At 38.2% G+C, this 21,627-nt stretch overlaps 1 protein-coding gene across 2 annotated transcripts in view; it reads right to left on the bottom strand.

Annotated features, from left to right (window-relative positions):
* Positions 1–2,968: 2,968 nt before the first annotated feature.
* SOX30 (SRY-box transcription factor 30) overlaps positions 2,969–21,627 on the bottom strand; it is a 36,915-nt gene continuing 18,256 nt past the window's right edge. Inside the window, exon 5 of one of the 2 annotated variants that reach the window (XM_004587493.3) lies at positions 2,969–3,392. In XM_004587493.3, the coding sequence (XP_004587550.2) occupies positions 3,011–3,392 (382 nt within the window). In that variant the 3' untranslated portion in view covers positions 2,969–3,010. The remainder of the gene's footprint in view (positions 3,393–21,627) is intronic. The other variant, XM_004587494.4, reaches the window with a different exon arrangement.

Below are 21,627 nucleotides of genomic sequence, written 5' to 3'. Positions count from 1 at the left end.
TTCCTACTTGAATTCTTGGGAGTAGTATCAACTTTCATTAAAAAGTCAATGGTAACTTGCAACATTTGTAAGGTTCAGTTCTTCCTTTCCATCTTGACGGTTAATGCAGAAAATGGCTTGTTCAGCCAACACTTGGTCTCAATAACATACTTGAGATGGCCAATGCACTAAATCCTATGTCAAGTCGACAACTTAAACACCAAAGACACCAGCAATCTTATGTTAGCATTTCTCGGATGTTTTCTGTTTTCTGTGAGCTGTTCATAACACATTATGTCTGTCACCGAGTGTTGGGGGTGGTGGTAGAGGGAGAACACATACTAGCTGGTTAGGGAACCTCTAAGATAAACGGAGTTCAATTTCTTTGTTTACTGATACTTCTGAATCGCTACAATATTGTACACTGACACTGCAACACAGGAGCAAGACGTGTTTCTCAAGAAATTTTTGGTCATTTTTTTTCTGATTGTAAAAGACTTGGCTTCTAACACACATAAAAAAAAAAAGACACAATTCTTGCCTTTTTAAATGTGCTAGTTTGGCAACTTGAAAGTTAAAACTAAATCTATTTTCAATCTATTTGCAGTGAAACTTTTCATTTGCAAAAATCCAGAACATCTTTGACCAAACGACAGACCATTTGGCTTTCTAAACATCCTGACATTTCAACACACATTGAGATTAGTCATATAGCAAATGCCATTACCTTCAATTCTTTAGAACAAACAAGGAAAGGCCTATTAGATAACATGTGTGGTGTTTAGAGAGTGTGTTGTGCTTTGAAGACTTGGAGAGGAGGATGAGTTACTAGTTACAGGGAAGGCTTTTGTTTAGTTTCCTCAGTGATTTGCAGAGCTATAAATAACCAGATACAGATATTTGCAGTTAGGCTTGCTTATCTGCAACCCGGTACTTTTCTAAATAAGAGATGCCCCGATTTCCCAACCCAAATTCTACTAGGGATCTGTAAACAGTTCGAATGTCTGGCTTCTGATGTCAGCACTGAGGAAGAGGCAGAAAAAGACTCTTAAGAGTTGCAGGGGTCTGTGTTGGCACAGTAGGTAATCATTACCTACAACTAGGCATCCCATATGGGCACTGGTTTCTGTTCCATTTCCAAGCCAGCTCCTCACTAAGGTGCCTCAGGAGGCAAAGATGGGCCAAATCCTTGTACCCTGCTACCCATATGGACAGTCCTGACAAAGCTCCTGGTTCCTGGCTTTGGCCTGGCACAGCTCCTTGCAGTGATCTGGGGAGTGAACCAGTAGATGGAAGACCTCTCTCTCCTCTTTCCTTCTAACAAATGAATCTTTTTTTTTAAAGTTTCCTAACCTGAAAGAAAAGACTGTGGAAGGCATCAAAGGAAGGAAGGAAGACAGGCAGTTAGGAAATAATGAACTCTGCTCTGTAACATCCCCAACTGATTTGTGTGTAGAAATAAAGTCCATGATGAAAACACAATTTAGTCACAAAGGTGTTCTTAAGGAAGAATGAATAAAATGGGTCAAATTATTGCTAACATTTCTGCTTCATGGTAAAAACATCAAACTGGACAACCTAATGTTACTGGGGATGTGAAGTGACATGTTTGTCCTCTATCAACTAAAAAATTCAAGTTTTGTTCTTTAACTGCTCTGTTATTTAACCATTCGAATGGGATTGTGCAAAACAATGCAGAATAAAAATACAAGAATAAAATTTTTATTGAATCAATGTTAAATATAGTAAGCAGTGTTCACTGAAATGCATATTACAATAACAGCCTTTGCTTAAGAAACAAGTACAGTTTTGGTAAAAGAAATTGGAAGCTTAGAACAGGTTTCCACATACAATTTCCAAGCAATTTTCAGTCATAAAATCTTGATTTGCATAAAGTATACAGATCACAGAGGGAATATTGATTTCTTGCTATTTACCATCATTACTTCACTGGATGCCTTGTCCATCTGTACAGGTCTTCTCTATTTATAAACAGGCACTTACCAAGAACTGGAGCTTTTTATTCTCTGTGAATTAAACAAATCCCACATGGTCTTTTTTAAAAAAAACTCTATGGCTTTCAAGACAGCTGCTTGACCCAAATCTGAAACAGCCCTTCCATTCCGGGGAATGCTTAGGTCATGTATACACATGTGTGGAGTGTGGAAGTGGAATCAGAATGTGTGCACATAGTTGTTAATACAAGTTGAAGTCTCATGCAAACTACGCATTCGCTGCAATTCTGGAGGTTATTAGGTAAAAACAAATACAGGTAGGTGGTATGGACAATCACCTTGAATGAACAGTACTAATTGTGATTATTTGTATCCCCAAACAGAAAACACCCAACAAGAATAATTTTGTCTGTTTTTTTTAATTATAACAAAAATAGAACAATAAATGTTAAATGCAAAAAGATACTCAAAAAACATAAAAATGTTTAGGAACAGAAATGACTAAATTTACCTGAAAGAACTACCCAGTTGCCATTGAAAGACATTTGCAACTTGTTTATTCAATAAGTCAAATTTAGTAACTGAGTTCCAGTTCACTACTAAAATTCATCAAAACATTTCCAAAATGTTACATAAAAACTGACAACATTCATAGATATTACATAAACACCAAACAAGCAAATCAATAAAAAGAAATGTATCCTGAGATAAAATACAAATTCATATTTGTCTCCCCAGATACATGTAATTATGCATATACACATATCCCTTCCACTCACATATACTTGTGAAGCTTCTGTATTTTATAGCTGGCGTGACAAGACAAAAATAATACATGTTGATGTAAATTTCAGCCATAAAAATAAGTTACTTCATACTTAAATATTCCTATGATGGAATATCAGGACTCTGGTTTCACTAATCAAAATTTTATGAAGATATAAACTAGATTTGATTTTGATTCCTCAAATCACGGCTGAAAATTTTTAGTGAAGCATCTTAGGCTTTTTTTCTCACACCAACTGACCCAGATGTATTTTAAGAAATGTTTATTTTCTGTGCACATGGTTTTAAAATTATAAATTCCTGAGCACTTTTTCTTCTTCCTCTTCATCACTGTCAGTGACATTGACTTGCTGGATGCTGGAGGGAGTTGATGTGGGAGCTGTGAAGACATTCTCCAAGGCGCCAATGTCCAGCTGAGGCATGGGATTTAGGTACTCCTCCCCACTGCGGCTGTGACTGTTATAGTAAGAGGTCCCGTCCATACTCTCACAGTTCTGAGACTCTTCCTTGTGTGCGCGCTCATCTGGATAGTCTCTAAAAGGATAGTCTCGATTTAAAGCTGAAAACATAGCCTCATGTTTTTGGTATCTGTCTTCATAATAACCAAGGCATTCTGGCATTGAACTTGGAAAATTTCCATAGCCAAAGGGAGGCCGACTATAAGGACACGTGCTACAGCAGAAAGACACAAAAGAGGAATTAGATCAGACCTTGCCCACTACTGCCTTGCATAAAAGACTAACTGAGCTAGCCAACTGCATTCTCTGTGAATCCTGGAAAGTCCCCAAAATATTTTCTGCAACTACTTTATGTACTCATCTGATCCTTCCCCACTGCCCAGTCCCTGCCCAAAATAAAGAGCCTAGTATGTGATGGGAACATTCACCTACTGCGGCCTGCTGCATCTCACTTCTTATCTTTTGACACTGAGATAAAGAAAACATGTTCATTCTTTTTCTCATATGTTTCACACCATCTAAGGGTTTTTGCTTGTTTGTTCATTCAGGATTTATTGGCTAGACTGCTAGACAGAATGTGAAGGAACTAATGATAAAGACACATAAGACATTTCTCTACTCTCAAGGAGAGGGCTATGCAGAGAAGCATCTGGTTGGGAAAAGCAGCTTGCACCGCACTATGTTAAAGTAACACACAACAATCATTCTCACTGGTATTGAACGAACTCAAGGGGATAGACATGAGGATATATAATTGGGACACTGAGAGGATTACAATCAATCTTAAAACTGACATTTAAAAAATAGTAAATTAAAAACACCAGAATGATTTACAACTGATATTAAATATTAAAACTATGCAGGGTCTGGCATGGCAACCTAGTAGCTAAAGTCCTTGCCTCGTATGCACCAGGATCTCACACTTGATCTTAGCCAAAAGGCTGAGAAGCGATGCAGCAGGATCTCATATGGGCAGCAGTTCTAATCCCGGCAGCTCCACTTCCCATCCAGCTCCCTGCTTGTGGCCTGGGAAGGCAGTCGAGGATGCCCAAAGTTTTGGGACCATGTACCTGTGTGGGAGACTGGGAAGAGGCTCTGGGCTACTGGCTTTGGACAGGCTCAGTTCTGGCTGTTGTGGCCCCTTGGGGAGTGAAACAGCATCACTTGCTGAATGCTGCTGGGTTATCAGTCACCGCAATGCCACACCGCTGTGTCCACTGCTTTCCTGTGTCTGTCAGTTTCTAGGTGCCCCGCTGCTGTCATTCTGTCCTCTTCTATTTCCTGGAATGTGCCCTCTCTGCTTCACACTGGTTAATGTTTCTCCATCCATTTCAATGTGTCCTTACCCTATTCTGCCATCTTGATTCTCAAAAACGAATAAATCTTAAACCAAAAAAAAAAAAAAAACCACTTTGCAGTTTTATTCAAAAATATTTTGGAAATGTAGAATGTGAAAAAATTTTTTAAATATGAGGAGTCTTCAAAAAGACTATGAGAAGGATCTTTGAAAAGCAAAAAGAATGCATTTTGCTGGTAGGGGGTCAGTCCAGTGGCATAGTAGGCTAATCCTCTGCTTGCAGCACCAGCATTCCATATGGGCACTAGTTCTAGTCTTGGCTACTCCAGTCCGATCCAGCTCCATTCTAATGGCCTGAGAAGGCAGTGGAGGAGGGTCCAGCACTCAGGACCCTGCACCCAACTGGAAGACCAGGTAGAAGCTCATGCCTTCAGACTGGCCCTAATCTGCCCATTGTGGTAGCCATCTGGCAAGTGAGCAAGCAGAAGAAAGATCTCTGCGTGTCTCTCTTTCTCTGTAATGCTTTCAAGAAAAATAAATCTTTTTAAAAGAAACTTCCTTTTTAATATATTTTTGTAAAAAAAAAAGTAGTAAGTATGTATTTTGAAAACTTGTATGTGGATTTCAAAATTTTTGAACCAAAGTAACTTTACCTTATAATTTTATTTTCCATGAACTTTTTGAAGTACCATTACGTTTTTTACATTTATGTAAACTGGTAAAATCCAACAGTCTGCCATTAAAAGAAAATCCTTTGTTTTAAAGTATTATCCTCCCCTTTAAAGGCACAGAACAAGAATCACGGGAAGAAAAGGACAAAATCAAGAACTCCTCAGGCTCACGGACTCCATCTAGTGTCAGACAACATGGCTGTGAGAGACCACGCTCAGCAAAACCCCATGAAAAACTGGTGTTTACATCCTGCATTTAAAAAACACAAAACAAAAGCTAACTATTTGTTTTTAAAACATAAATATGATCTACACACTATACTAATATCAAATTATTTGAAAACCCTACATTTCCCAACTTCAAGTCTTCAAATGCTTCAAGGAGTGTCTCATTCCTTTTAAACAGAATACAAGATTTCTAAAAATGTTCAGATTTTCATACCTACTGCCATACACTAGTTTGGGCTTTTCAGTTTAATAACATGTCCTGGGTACTATGCTCCAAGCTTTTCCACCTTTAACTCTTCATCAACAATGGATTTCTACAGACAATCAAGAAAATAAAAACTACAGCTTCCACAGAGCCTTCACTTCAGCTAGTAATAACTCGCCCAGTAACTATCTTTCTTCAGGAGTCATTGTGTATTTGGTAGAGAATTTAAAACAGATCATTATACAAAGTTGGAGATTTTAAAACAGGAAGAAAACCCTAAAGTATAGGTATTTTCTGGACATGGCTAAAATCTGCAATCCCGATGATTACACAGGGACCGGTGTGGTAATGGCATCAGTGTTGTCTTCCCAGAACAAAGAGATCAATTCAGACAATAGTGATCTCAGGGAGTTACCTGGGTGAAAATGAGTAATACTGGCTAAAATGTAATGAGCATTTTGTTTTCAAGGCATTGGCTAAGAAACTTACATGTTAATCTCAGCTATTTCTATGAGGTAAGTATCATAAATACCTACGTTTTAAGAATGAAATAACAGAGCCTTAAAAGATTGAGTAACATGCTCAATGTCACATAATTAGTATGTGGCAAAACAGAGTCAGGCAATCTGATTAAAACATTTGTTCTCCTAACTGCTATGCCACACTACTATGTGCCACACAGAAACCTGATAAACTTAGCTCAATCTCAAATTTGAGGCTTCAATGCTAACAGCTTAAAAGATCTCTCATGAGAAACAGGAATGCGTATTAGTGACACGGAAATTAGAAACACTAGTTCAATTTGTGATTGGAAAGCCTTGCAAGAAGTTATAGTTAATAATATACTCATAACCAAATTAACATATGTACATTTTCCTTTTGCTTTCAAGATGAACAAATTATAAACCCCAACAAAATCTAATAAAATCCATCATCTAAGGGGAAGAAAGGAAGCAGGAAAGTGACAGAAACTAGATCTCTCTGAATATACACTTTTAAAAGTTCATTTGTGTATTTCAAAGGCAGAGTGAGAGTGAGAGAAAGAATATGAATCTTCCAATCAGACCAAAGTGAGAAACCCAGGAAGTGGGAACTCCATCTAAGTCACCCATGCGGGTGGGAAGAGCTGTCTCCCAGGCACGTCTTGGGGAGACAGTTGGAAGCACATTAGCCAGGGTGCTCACTGGGTGCCCCCTATGAGACATAGGCATCCCAAGGGGCAGCTTAACCAGCTGCACTACAAAATCTGCCTTGTGCTTTTGACTTTGAAGCAGATTTTTGAGGAATAAATCCTTAAAACTTGAAAATAAACTCAAGTTTATACCATGTAGTTGTCATAACTATACAGAGAAAATCATTTTAAGATAATTTAAACATGGTATTTTTATCATATCTTCTTGATACTACATAACCTAAAGAGAAAAAAAATCTTAAATTGCATTTTATTGTTAGTGATATTGCAGCTATGGAACTATTTTAATCCCTACTTAAAAACTATAGATAGGAAGATAGGTAGGTAGGTTCAGAAAAATATTTTGTAGAATAAAGCAAATAAATAATTATGCTACTGTCAGTGAAACTAATATGTATCTGGAGGGAAATATATCAATATAAAATCAAATAATTTAACTTAAATTACATTTATTTAAAAAATATTAATATGAACTCATGAGCTATTTTTCTCCTATAAAAATATATTTCCTAATAATTTCCACTGAAATGGATTAGACACTTGGCAAATTTAGTAGCAATAAACATTTCTGCTGTCCAAACTGCTATCAGTAAGTACAACCTTCACTTAAAAAAAAGTTTCTGGGTGAAATAGCTAACTCCAGATCTAGCATCGGTAAATAATGTCAAGATGAGCCTGCAACATACTCTACAAAAAAGAAAGAGATACCCAAGGTAAAGAAAGACACAAGGGCCAATGTGCAGCCAATTGATCAACTATGTATTATGGAACATGAAATAACAGAGTTATCTGAAACACAGAATAATACCGTAAAATGCACTTGCTCATAATGATCTCAAAACAAAAACAAGACTCATTGTGGTCAGTATGGCGGTGCAGCGAGTTAAGCTAATTCTGACTACTCCATTTCGGATCCAGTTTCCTGATAATGCACTTGGAAAACAACAGAAGTTGGCCCAAGTGTTTGAGAGCCATAGATGGGAGGTTCCAGGCTGGCTCAGCCCAGCCCAGCACTGACCATCTGAGCAGAGAGCCAGAAAGTACGGTTTCTCTCTAACTCTGCCTTTCAAATAAACAAATGAAAAAAAAAAAACAAAAACTTCCAGGGATTTGTGAAAGGAATCTTTTTTTTTTTTTTTAACCAAAAATAGTAATAATGAATGAAGACCATTTTACAATCCCATGGAGTAGGCAACAATCATCATTACTGCTAAAATCCTCAGGCTGGTATTTCACAACCTTAGTTGTCCATTAGAACAACCTGTGGGTGCTTCCATACTATTGTCCAGGTTCTACGCCATCACACAGAGACTGACAGTCTGAGATGGTGCCAGCATGTCAGAACTTTCTAAGCTCTTCAAGTGCTGCTGCTCTGCAGCCAAGAATTGAGAAGCACTGGTTTCCTGAGAGGCTGACGGAAAATTGACAATCAGTCTGAAATTATGTGAATCTCGTACAGGTAAGTCTTAACTAGTGAAAGTACAGAGGAGCAAAGACTTCTTGTGCCTTTTGATGTGACACAACTCCAACTCTACAGAACCACTTATGAAGTGTCACTGTCCCTCAATACCCTCCCAAAAAATGGTAAAAAGGGAAAAAAAATGAATCAATCTAATCAAGCTTCAAGATATATCATTTTACAGGAAAAATGGGTGACAGAGAATCCCATGGGGTTAAATATGGGAAGTGGTAATTCCTTGTTTATTCAATAAGTATATGGTACAATAAGTGTATGGTACTAAAAAATAAAAGAGAAGTGTACAATGAAGGAAAAGTGAAGTTCCATAAATAAAATGTGTGTGCCTTGCTTGGATCTTAATTTATATACACCAACTCTGAAGAGATAGTTTTGAGACAATCAAGGAAAAGTAAACAGAAAAATTACTGGACAGCATAAAGGAATCAACAATTAAAAAAAAAGGAATCAACAATTTTTCAGGTGTGACAATGGTTAGAGATGGGAGACATGTAGTGGCCTAGCACGTAATGCTGCTGCCAGCAATGCAGGTAACCCAATGCAGTACCCATGGGTACTGGTTCTAATCCTGACTGCTTCACTTTCAATCCAGCTCCCTGCAAACGTTCTGGGAAGAGCAGCAGCAGGATGACCCAAGTGCTTGGGCCCTGTCACTCAAGTGGGAGAGCCAGATGAATCTCCTGGCCTCTGCCTGGCCTTGCCCTGGTCACTGCAGTCATCTGGGGAGCTAACCAACAGATGGAAGTTTTCTCCTCCTTTCTCTTTTTAATAAAATGGTTGGTGGTCATTTCTGTAAGTCCTTATCTAGTAAACACACACCTACAAGTTTGACATGTGAATTAGATGTTCATGATTCAGTTTAAATAACCCAAAATACTTAAATAACCTAAAATGCTATTAATGAAAGATAGCAGTTTTTTGTTTTTTATTTTTACTTGTACATTTATTTATTTAGAAAGACAGCATTTAATGGCAAAGAAGACAAGAGTTTCTTCCAGTCTTTGCCCACACTGTCATCTTCAAGAGCTGGGACTTTGTGCTCACTGCCCTGGAGAGAGGGGTCCTCCAGTGGCTGGCAGTGCTGGCTGTCTTTAGGCCCAGGGTCACACCGCTTACGTCTTGGATCACGTTCCCCACTGAGAATGTCCAGCAGCTAGAGAGAAATGCAGATGCAAAATGTCCCCAGATCCAGGCATTCCTCTTCCCTTTGTATTAACTTGAAGTGCTTTGCCCCACAGAATCTACTTGTGTGGCCTTGTTTTGTTTCAAAATAAAGTGCTTCTTGAACCATGGAAACAGTGATTGGGCTGGTATACAAGGAAGGGTGTCAACAAGTTTGAAAGTTGGTGAGTCGTTATACACAGTCAAATCAACATATACCATGGATCAGTGCTAAATTTATCTCCAAATGTGTAACATTACAGTCTATTAGAAGGCCAATGTTTTTAATACCTTCTTTAAACATATCTGTTTACAAAATGCATAAAATTAGGCATTGTTACTTCAAAGAACACAAAAGCAAAGGGCCTGTGGTAAACTGAACAATGCCCCTGCCCTAAAGATCCTGTATCTCCTAAGACCCAGCATCTGTGAACATGTAATCTATATAGCAAAAAGGAGTTTGCAAATATGGATTAAGAAAATACGGTCTCAGTTTATTCAATAAAACTTTCAATAAATTTGAGTGAAGGTATAAAGAATATATATTTTTGCCCAGCTCCTGAGCTTAGAAAAGTCTCCAGTCTTTTTCCATTAAATATGTAATCTGTGGCTTTTGGTACATGCTTTTTACCAAGTTTTCCCTGTATTTCTAACTTGTTGCAATGTTCGACATGAAGAAGTACTAAACTTCATGAAATGTTTATTCTCTACCCGTTGAAATTATGTGACTTTTGTCTCTTAATATTCTTAAATGCTATGTTCTAGTTGTTAAATTAGCCTTCGTTCCTAAGCTAAAGCTGACGGTCATGCTCTTGAATCCTTTTAACATGTTAGTGAATTCAGGTTGCTGACAATTTTGAAGATTTTCACAATCATTTTCCTGAGAGAGATTAACTTGTAAATTTTTCTTGTTGTATTTATCCAATTTTGATACCAGTGTAATATTAATTTCACAGAATGAGTTGGGAAATGTTGCCTTGTCTTCCAATTTTTGAACGAGTTTGAATCTAAAATATGTTTTGTGCAGACAGTATACAGTTAGATCTTAATGTTTTTATCCAACGTGACAATATCTACTTATGATCACTTAATCCATTCATAGGAGATCCAAGCGGGCCAAACAGGGAGCAGGTATGTTGCCACTACTCAGAAACTTCACCGTGGGCTCACTGAAAACCAAGGCCAAAGCAACAACCCAAGTGAAATCCTACATTCCATCCAAACCATGAACTGTATTCCAGTAAATCCTGTATCTTAAATAGGGGAGAATGACTTCAGATATGCAAATGTCAATGTAGTACTACAGAAGACATGAAGCAGCAGCTAGATAGCATAATGCCTCCAAAAGAACAGAGTACTTCACAAAAATTAGATCCAAACTAAAGCAAATCTATGAAATACCAGAAATTCAATCCAAAATGATGGTAAGGAAATTCAATGCAGTGCAAGGGAATACAGATAATTAAAGAGAGGAAGAAATCAATTAATGACATGTGTGAAGATCTTACTAGGAAATATAGAACATTAAAGAAGGAGGAAATAGAAATTTTGAAGATGAAATCTTCAATCAGGGAAATTAAAAAAAATATGATTAAGAGTTTTAACAGCAGAACAGCCCAAGTGGCGGAATAAATTTTTCCCTGAGGACAAGACTTTCTGGATAACCAAGACACAGAAAAGAAGAAAAAAGTTAAAAGAACTGAAGGAAGTTTATGAAAAAGGTGGGACACTATTAAATGACCAAATATTCATATTACAGGTATTTCTGGAGAAGGGAAAAGGCATTGAGAAAATAATACTCGAAAATAAATAATAATAAAATAATAGTCGAAAATTTCTCACATCTTCAATGCCAACATGAATGTGCAACTGCAAACAACTCAAAAGATTCCATATAGATTCAACCAAAAAAGGTCTTCACCAAAGCATATTAAAGTCAAATTATCAACAGTAAAGGAGATAATCCTAAAAACAAGAAAAGTATCAAGTTACATATAAAAGAAAATCAATTAGACTAACACACTTCTCAATAGAAACCCCATTAGCCATATGAGAATGGAGTGATGTATTTAAGTTCTTAAAAGAAAAAACTAATTAAGAATATTATATAAAGCAAACTGATCTCTTAAAAGTGAAGAAGAATGCCCAGCACGATGGGTCAGGAACTAAATGCTCACCATGAACATGCTGGAATCCCACAGGGGTGCTGGGATTTGTGTCGAAACAGCTCCACCTCCCATCTAGCTCTCTGCTTGTGGCCTGGGAAAGCAGTATAGCATGGCCCAAGGCCTTGGGGCTGGACATCTGCATGGGAGATCCGGAAGAAGCTCCTGGCTCTTGGCTTCACATCGACTTAGTTCCAGTTGTTGCGGACAGCCACTTGGGAGTGAACCAGCAGATGGAAGATCTTTCTCTCTGTACCTCCTTCTCTTTGTAAATTTGCCTTTCCATTAAAAGTGAAATAAATGTTTGAAAAACAAAAGTGAAGCAGAAACACAGCATTTTCCAGATAAACAAAAACTGAAGGAGTTCACGACCATCAGAGCAGCTGGACAAGAAATTCTGAAGGTAACAAGTAAATATGAAAACATCCGACACTATTAAATTCACTCACAGAAACCAACACATCTCCATACTGGGCAATGATGGGCATCATCTAAGTACAAACACACAATACCAGCCAGTGAGATGCAAAGATTCAAATCACACAAGAATAAAGTTTTTCCAATGCAAAAAAAAAAATTCACTCACAGAACAGGAATAATCAGTATCCAAACAACAAAATGACAGGTGTTAGTTCTTATCTATCAATACTAGCTTTTCGTGTAAATGGATTAAATTCTCCAGCCAGAAGAAATCTGGCTAAACAGAATAAAAAAAAAAAGACTCCATTCTTTGTTGCCTACAAGATATACTTCAGAAATAAAGATACAAATAGACTGAAAGTGAAGGGCTGGAAAAAGTCATACCAGACAAATGGAAATCATAAGTGTGTGTGCCTCCAACACAAGGCCACATAAGTACAACAGATATCATTAGGCTGAAAGGAAGAGATAAACTCAAAAAATCTGGAGTGTGTGAATTCAACATCTCCTTCTCAAAGCACAGATTATCCAGAAATAAAATAAAGATTCCATGGAGTTGAAGTATTCTGTCAAGTAATGAATCTGACAGACACCTGCAGGACACACTGCCTGAAAGCTGCAGAACACACTTTCTTCTCATTAGCACATGCAACATTTTACATACATCATATGTTATGCCATAAGTCAAGTCTTGGTAAATTTAAAAAACTGAAATTGTATCTCTGCAGACAACAAAAGAACAAAACTAGAAATCAACAAGATTAGTAGAATACTTATAAATACACAGAAATCATACAACATGCTACTAAATGATCAGTGGGTAACTGAAGAAATTTAAAAAGAAATCAAAAGTTTTTTAAGAATGAGAATGAAAACATAACATATTAAAATATGGGATATGGGCCCGGCACCATAGCATAGTGGTTAAAGTCCTCGCCTTGCACACGCCAGGATCCCATATGGGCACTGGTTCTAATCCCAGCAGCCCTGCTTCCCATCCAGCTTCCTGCCTGTGGCCTGGGAAAGCAGTTGAGGACGGCCCAAAGCTTTGGGACCCTGCACCCACGTCGGAGACCCGGAAGAGCTCCTGGTTCCTGGCTTCGGATTGGCTCAGCTTCAGCCATTGCGGCCACTTGGGGAGTGAACCATCGAACAGAAGATCTTCCTCTCTGTCTCTCCTCCTCTCTGTATATCCGCCTTTCCAATAAAAAATAAAATAATAATAATAAAATGTGGGATACAACAAAAGTAGTATTTAGAGGGAGGTTTATAGTATTAAGTGCTTACATTTTTAAAAATAGAAATATCTCAAATAAAATCATCAATGATACATTTTAAATATTTAGAAAAACAAGAACAAATCAAACACCAAATCAATAAGAGGCAAAAATAATAATTATTGGAGCAGAAATAAATGAAATTGAAACAAAAAATTAAAAAGATCAACAAAACAAACCTGCTTTTTTCTAGAACAAAATAGATCTCTACTTAGATTAACAAAGAAAACAAAAAAATCAAATACATAAAATTGTAGATGAAAAAAGACATTATAACCAACACCACTGAAATACAAAAGATCATAAGAAACTATCATCAAAATCCACATGCTAATAAATTGGAGAACCTCAAAGATATGGATGAATTCATGGACCTAGCATGATTATACACACACACACACATACATATATATACACAATCTAAACAGACCCATGACAAGCAATGAGATTGCAGCAATAATCCAAAGTCTTCCACTAAGGAAAAATCCTGGACCCGACGGCTTTACTACTGAATTCTATAAAACATTTACAGAGGAACTAAGCCGAAAACTTTTTACACTGCTCCAAAATATTGAGTAGGATGGAACCCTGTCAAACTCTTTTGAAGAAGACAGGATCACTGTGAGAACAGAACTGAACAAAGACTTAATATGAAAAGAAAACTGTAGTCCTATATATTTGATGAACATGGTTGCAAAGATTCTCAACAAAATATTTGAAACGGAATAAAAACCTGGAATATCCAGTAGATCATTCATCAAGTGGTATCTACCCCAGAAAATGGAGAGTCCGCATACACAAATCAATAAATGCTATCAACCACATCAGAATGAAGAACAAAAATCATATAATCATCTCAAAGTTGTGGAAAAAGCATTTCTTAATATGCAAAAACTTTTCATTAAAAAAAAAAAAAAACACTGTACTGGGCGCGGCGGCGTTGCTTAGCAGCTAAAGTCCTTGCCTTGAACGCCCCAGGATTCCATATGGGCGCCGGATCTAATTCCGGCAGCTCCACTTCCCATCCAGCTCCCTGCTTGTGGCCTGGGAAAGCAGTCGAGGACGGCCCAAAGCTTTGGGACCCTGCACCCGTGTGGGAGACCCGGAAGAGGTTCCAGGTTCCCGGCATTGGATCGGCGCAGCACTGGCCATTGCGGCTCACTTGGGGCGTGAATCATCAGACGGAAGATCTTCCTCTCTGTCTCTCCTCCTCTCTGTATATCTGACTTTGTAATAAAAAATAATAAATAAATCTTTAAAAAACAAACAAACAAAAAACACTGCACAAACTATGTATAGAAGGAACATACCTCAGATTTATAAAGAATATATATAAAACATCAACAGTCAATATCATAAACAGAAAAAGAATGCCCACTTCCATCACTTCTATTCAATATAGTACTGACAATATTAGCAAGAGCAGTTACGGAGGAGAAAAATAGAAGGCACCAAAACTGGAAATGAAGAATTCAAAAAAAACATGTTGGCAGATGACTAGATGTTGTGCATTGGGAAACCTAAAAACTCTAAGAGAAAGTTGTTAGAACTGATAAAACAATTCAGTGAATTTTCAGGTTACAAGGTGAACAACTAAAAAATTGCACTTTTTTTTTAATGCACTAGTGATGAGCTCACTAAAAGAGCAATCAAGAAAGAAATTCTATTTATAATAGCCACAAAAATCTAATATTTAACAATAAATGTAGCTAAAGAAATGAATGATCTCTACAATGAAAATTATAAAACACTCATATAAAAAATCATCAAGGACAGAAAAATTGAAAGACACGCCTTGCTCAGGGATTGGTACAATCAATATTATTAAAATGTCTATACTACCTATGCAATCTACAGAATCAACACAATCCCCAACAAAATACCAACAACATTCTTTATAGAACTGGAGAAAAATCTCTAAAACTCATATGGAATCACAAAATATCCAGAATTACCAAAGAAACACTTAAACTTGCAGGCATTATAATGTCAGACTTCAGAGTATACTGCAAAGTTATTCTAATTAAAATAGTGTGATATTGGCATAAAAACTGACACCTAGAGCAATGGAACAGAATAAGAAGTCCAGAAATTAATCCACATAAACACAGGTGATTCATTTTTGACAATACGCAGAAGACACATCAAAGCAAAGGTAACCTCACAAATCATTCTGGCAAAACTGGATGTATATATGTACAACAATGAAATTAGAGTCATACCTTTCACCATGTGCAAAGCTTAACTCAAGATGGATAAAAAACCTAAATTCAAGATGTGAGAATATGCAGTTGCTGAAAAAAAAATATATGGAACTACTCCAAGACATTGGTGTAGCTGGCAATTTTTTGGATAAAAACACTAAAACACAGGCAACAAAAGTAAAAGCAAAATGAAACAAATGGGATTATATCAAATTCAAAAGCTTCTACCAAGGAAAATTCAACAGAGTGAACAGATATCCAACATCATGTGAAAAATTATTTGCGAGCTACCTATCCAAATAAGGATTACTATATCTTGAATATATCAGCAATTTAAAAACTCAACAACAATTTTTAAAAATCCACTTAAGAAACAGGCAACAAATTTACACAATAATGCTCAGTATCACAGTTGTCAGTGGAATGCAAATCAAAATCACAATGATATATCACTGTACTTCTGTCAGAATGGCTAAAACCCCAAACACAGAGTAACAAATGCTGGCAAGGAAGTGGAGAAAGGCAAACACTTACACACTGGTGGTGGAAATGTAAACTAGTTGAGCCACTGTGGGAAACGGTATGGAGATTGCTTTAAAAACAATATATAAATTTGCCATATAATTTAGCAATCCCACTTCTGAACATATACCAAAAAGACATTTATCAGAGATACCTCTATCACCAAAATATGGTATCAGCCAAGGTGTCCACCATATGATGAATGGATAAAGACATTGTGACATATATAAACACTGGAATATTATTTAGTTATGAAAAAGAATAGTGTTCCATGTAGGCCTCATGTGGACTAGATTAGGGAAAAGCCAGGCTGGGTTGATTGTTCTTCCTGGTGCAAATAAAAAATGCAGTGGGTGAGGGTTGGCTGGGCTTAGCTGCAGCATCAGCCAGCAGATGCTGGCACTGGGGGCTAATTCTGTCAAGTTACACTGCAGAACCACCTGGAGAGTGCACAATCCGGGAGTGGGAGTGGCCTAGAAGGAAAATAGTGGGCTCCTCCCTCTTGGGTTACCACTCCCACTGGAGGGCACGAAAACCAGGACCGGGGCTGGGATGGCTAGACAAAAGGGCACCCAACAGTATGAGTGTGCGGGCTGGATAGTGGAGCTGGTTGGGTTGAACTAGGCTTCAACGTCCACTGACATGTATGAGAGCTGAATGGATGTGGGACAGACTGGATTAGTCTGCGGCACATACTGGCAAACCAGGATAGGGGGTGGGCCTGTTGGGGGTTATTGTGGGTTGCTCCGACAAGGCTGCAGCTCCCACTGGTTTATGTGAGGGCCGAGTGTGTGGTGGGCAGAACCAGGTTGGACTGCAACACCCATTGGTTCCAGTGGAAGACAACATTGGAAACAGAACCAACCCAGCAATTGCAACCACCAGCTGATTGGGGCAATGGACTGTACCAGACCCTGTACTTGAAAGTACACACAAGCACCTGGTGTGGGAACACCTCAGACAAAGTTTTGGGGATCTCCCCAATCGAACTGCCAGACTCAGAATCCTAACCATGAAAAGACACAGGACAGAACAAGTCGGTCAACTATCTCAGCCATCTGTTGGCAGTGAAAAATTGGGCAAACGGAGACTCTTAGGTAGACTATGTCAATTAGTGGATTCTGCAGCGACCTCATCGTGCTTGGAGTGGCAAGACTGGCAGCAATTCATAACCGTTGAACTATCAAAACCACTTGAGCAAGACCTCGGAGCATGCCCCACATCAGGGACCTGGGATGGGTGGGAGACTGGGTGGGGCTTCTCTCTTTATCTACCCCTTTACTTCAGATACATGACAAAAACAATGTGGAAGTAATAGTCTTACCCACTTTCCTGTAGTACTTGAACCTTTTTGCCCAAATTAACTATGTAAAGAATGTCAAAAATAAAGGAAAAAAAAAAGAAGAAAAAGAATAGTGTTCTACCATCTGCATGGAAGCAATTGGAGGACACCATGTTGAGTGAAATAACCTGGACATATAAGGATATAGAGCACACATTCTCCTTTATACAGAATGGGCTAAAACTAAAGCAAAACAAGAAAGAAACCTGTTTGCATTAGTACTGATGCAAATACAGTTTTGTCAAACTTGTTTTATACCTTTGTCAAGCTGATGGTTAAGAATGTTATGCTGGGGCCTGGCACGGTAGCCTAGCCCTTGCACATGCCAGGGTACCATATGGGTGCCAGTTCTAATCCCCATGGCCCCACTTCCCATCCAGCTCCCTGTGGCCTGGGAAAGCAGTAGAGGACAGTCCAAAGCCTTGGGACCCTGCACCCGTGTGGGAGACCAGGAAGGGGTTCTGGGCTCCTGGCTTCACATCAGCTCAGCTCCGGCCATTGTAGCCACTTAGGGAATGAATCAGTGGACAGATTTTTGTCTCTGTCTCTTCCTCTCTGTATATCTAACTATCCAATAAGAATAAAAGAAATCTTTTTTGAAAAAAAAAGAATGTTATGCTACTATAGTTTTGTCTACAATTACTTTGAAATTTACTGTATATGAGTAGAAGTCATTTTTCCATTTAATTATTGTTTCCAGAGCCTGCCTTCAGTTCTGTTATATGAGGGTCTTTTTGCCTTTTACTTGCTTAACTCTTTAGTTGCTGGAGAATTAAGCCCTTGTCTGCAATGTAAATTTAAAGATAGACTACATCAAATATGAAGGAGAGAAGAGGGAAAGAGGAGCAGCGAGGGTGGGAAGCAGTGAAGGAGAGGGAGGGAGTTATCCAGTAACTGTACTGAACCTGTTAAAACCTGAACAATAGAAAAGTTTTAAAAGTCATTCATGTTTAACGTTACTATTATGTGATTAGATTTATGTCTGTCATTTTACTTTTGGTTTTCTATGCATCTCCTGTTTTCTTTTGGGCTTTATTTCTGTTTTACTATGTTCTGTTGCTTTGATTTTTGTTACTGTAACATTTTTTTTCTTTCAAATGTTTTTCAGGTTTTTTTTTTTTTTAGTTGTTTCCTCAGTCTTTGCTTCAAGTCTGTATTTTTAAAAAAGATTTATGTATTCCTATTTGAGAGGCAGGTTTATAGAGTGCTGGGGTCTGTGCAGTAGGTGTGGATGACACGAAGGTGTGAAGAGAACAGTTCCCCTGTTTCGCAGGGCCCAGGGAAGCTTCCAGCTGTTTGGCAAGGCTGGACAGATGTCTCTCTGACCACCTTGATGCTGTTTCACCCCCTGGTTGCATGGACACTCAAGCTCTCCACTAAGAATTCTGTAATCTATTGAGGCATTGTTGTTTGCCCCTGTGAGATGTTTTTTGCAACCAATGTGAGCTTGAGAGTTAATGTCGCAGATAATGTCTTGATGAGTGGGCCTTTGACAATTTATACACAGGAGCACAATTAAGTCCATGCCATTCCTGGACACCTTATTGTGTGCCTACCCATTGCCTCAGAATCTGGCCCAGACATGTAGCACACCTTCTGGGAAAGGGCTTGATAAATATCCTAAATATTAATGCGAATGATGGGAGTAAGAGCTGAAACTGCTATGGCAATAAATACAGTTATTGTTATCTCAAAGGCTAGCCTATCTTTGCAATTTCTTTGGAGCATAGAAAATGTAACTGTTTTAGCCTTTTATAAATTTTAGCTAGAGGAATTAAGGATGCTTTTATTAAAGAAATATGCTTTTACGTATTGTTTGATTGTTTATGGGGTTGTAGAGTCTATAGTTGTAGGGGGATTTAACATTTGAAACTTTTGTCTTGGATTTTTATGTTTTTTCCTTGTGACATATTTTTCCCATTAAATGATTGGTAAATTGTAGAAATAGAAATGTAGTAGGAATGCATTACTGATTAGCAGGTAACCACACATGCCTTGGCCCTGGAGTCCTGGCTGTCATTCCACGGCTACTACTGAAGAATGACTAATGGCTTGCTTTGAAGAATATAAATACAGTATTTTGCAGAATTATCTTTAGGGGCACCTGCTTAGCCCCAAAGTGCAGACAGAATGACCAAATGTCTGTACATACCCCCTTAGTCTTGAAGTAAAAATAGAACAATTAGTTGTTTGTGTAGAAGCTTGTGAGGTGTCTGAGTAAATAAAAAGGACAGCTTCTTGAGCTGTTGCGAGAGGGCACCAAGTGACAGTGTCCGTGTCTTTCTTTATTGCCGACTCCATGCACCCTTCCCGAGCTCCAACTCAGCTGGAGCTGGACTCCGGCAATAGACAGAAAAGAGACAGGGAGGTCTTTCATCCGGTGGTTCACTCTCCAGCTACAATCTGAAGCCAGGAGCCAGGAGCTTCCTGCAGGTTTCCCACATGGGTGCAAGGGCCCAAGGATCTGAACCATCCTCAGCTGCTTTCCCAGACCATAGGCAGAGAGCTGAATGGGAAGTGCAGCAACAAGAACAGACCTGGCAGCCATGTAGGATGCTCACAGGTGGACCATTAGTCTACTTAAGCCACTTGTTTTTCTTCTCACAGTGTTTTTATGTTGCTTCATTTTTGAAAAATAGTTTCAAGAAGACTGTTGGGAGGTTTTCCTCAGCAGTTTGAGTGCTGTCATGGCCTCCGCTGTCTCCCATGAGAAGCCAACTTTTAATTTTACTGGGTTCTTTTCTATATGATAGCTGGTTTGTTCCTTGCTACTTTCAAGATTATCTTTGTCTTTCATCATTTTATAATGACCATCTAGATGCACATTTTTTTGCATTTTATCCTGCTTGGAATCAACTGAGATTATTCAATATAAGTTAATGTTTTTCAGTAAATTTTGTAAACATTTAGCCACTATTCAAGATGTTTGCTCTTTTCTCTCCTTGCATTCATACTGTGCAGACTCCTACGTGCTGCATCCTCTTCCCTTACTCTTCTTTAGACTACATAATGTGTATCAGCATATTTTCTAGTTGGTTGACATTTTCTTCCGCCAACTGAACTTCTGCTGTTAGGTCACTCCAGTGGATTTTTTGTTTTAGCTATATTTCAGCTAAGTGGCAGAATTTTTATTTATTTTATAACTTTCATATCTATTATATTCTGCCTTTGATGAAACATCATCATAACAATTTCTTGTAAGCATGATACCGTTTGAACAAATTTATGGGGCTCTGAAGTCTGCCTAATCCAACATCTGGGTTGTTTCATAGCACTGTATATTGTTTTTATTCCCTTTGAGATGCTACATTTTTGTTGTTGCTTTTTTCCAGATTTCCTAATTTTTTAGAGGAAAACTTGACATTTTGTGAATTATGACAACTCTAGATAATAATTTCCTTCTCCTTCTCCATGGTCGTTATTCCCTTTTTGATTCATTCAATGATTTCGCCAAACTAATTTAGTGAAGGCTATTTCCCTTGGAGTGACATCCTTGGAGGCACATATTTGCACATAAAGATGGGCATCCTGGGATGATCCTGGTTTTAGCAGAGAGCTCTTCTTCATCTCTAAGTCATCTGCATTATCTGGTATCGTGCCCAGCTGCCGGGCTTCACTAATGGCAGAATGATTACTCTCATGCCTTCCGTAATGCTCTTGGTCACCAATCCCTTCAGAGTCTAACCAAACTGCGGAAGGGTCATTTTTGAGGTATCTTTGAGGAGTGTTCTGACCTCACAGATGTCTTTTCTGGTTGCTTTGGTGAACAACCCTTTGTTCACCCTCACCGCACTCCTACCCCATGAGATACAACATCCTTCAGTTAGATGCTGAGGGGAGAGAGATCTTCTGTTTTCTTGACCACATCTTTCCAGAATGGGTGTTCCGGCAAAGCTGAATGAGGGTGCGGGGAAGGGATAGAGAACATAATGTGCTGTTTCAAGCGTTAAATGTTACAGGTGCCTTTTGTTGTTATTTAGCTCTTGGGAAATTTTCTTGAATCTTTCTTTACCTGATGCATGCCCATAAGACACTCTCAGAGTCCTTAAATGATTGCTTTTTAAAACAGTCTTAACCAGCAATGTTTCTTTCTTAAGCAGTAGGGTAAAGCCCATGTGACTCCCTCTCATCTTTTATTTGATTTTATTGATATTATTCAGCTTTGTTTTAGGATGTAGTTAAGCTACTTAGGAACAGTTTGATCCTTTTAGTTATATTTATTATTTTTTTAACTTTGGACCATAACAATATTTAGCCTAGGGATATCAGAAGCAAGTCTCTTTTGAGT

The sequence above is a fragment of the Ochotona princeps genome, chromosome 19, assembly GCF_030435755.1.
Source record: "Ochotona princeps isolate mOchPri1 chromosome 19, mOchPri1.hap1, whole genome shotgun sequence".
NCBI classification, from domain to species: Eukaryota; Metazoa; Chordata; class Mammalia; order Lagomorpha; family Ochotonidae; genus Ochotona; species Ochotona princeps.
Note: the sequence above shows the minus strand (reverse complement) of the source record. Positions and strands in the feature narration are given on the sequence as shown.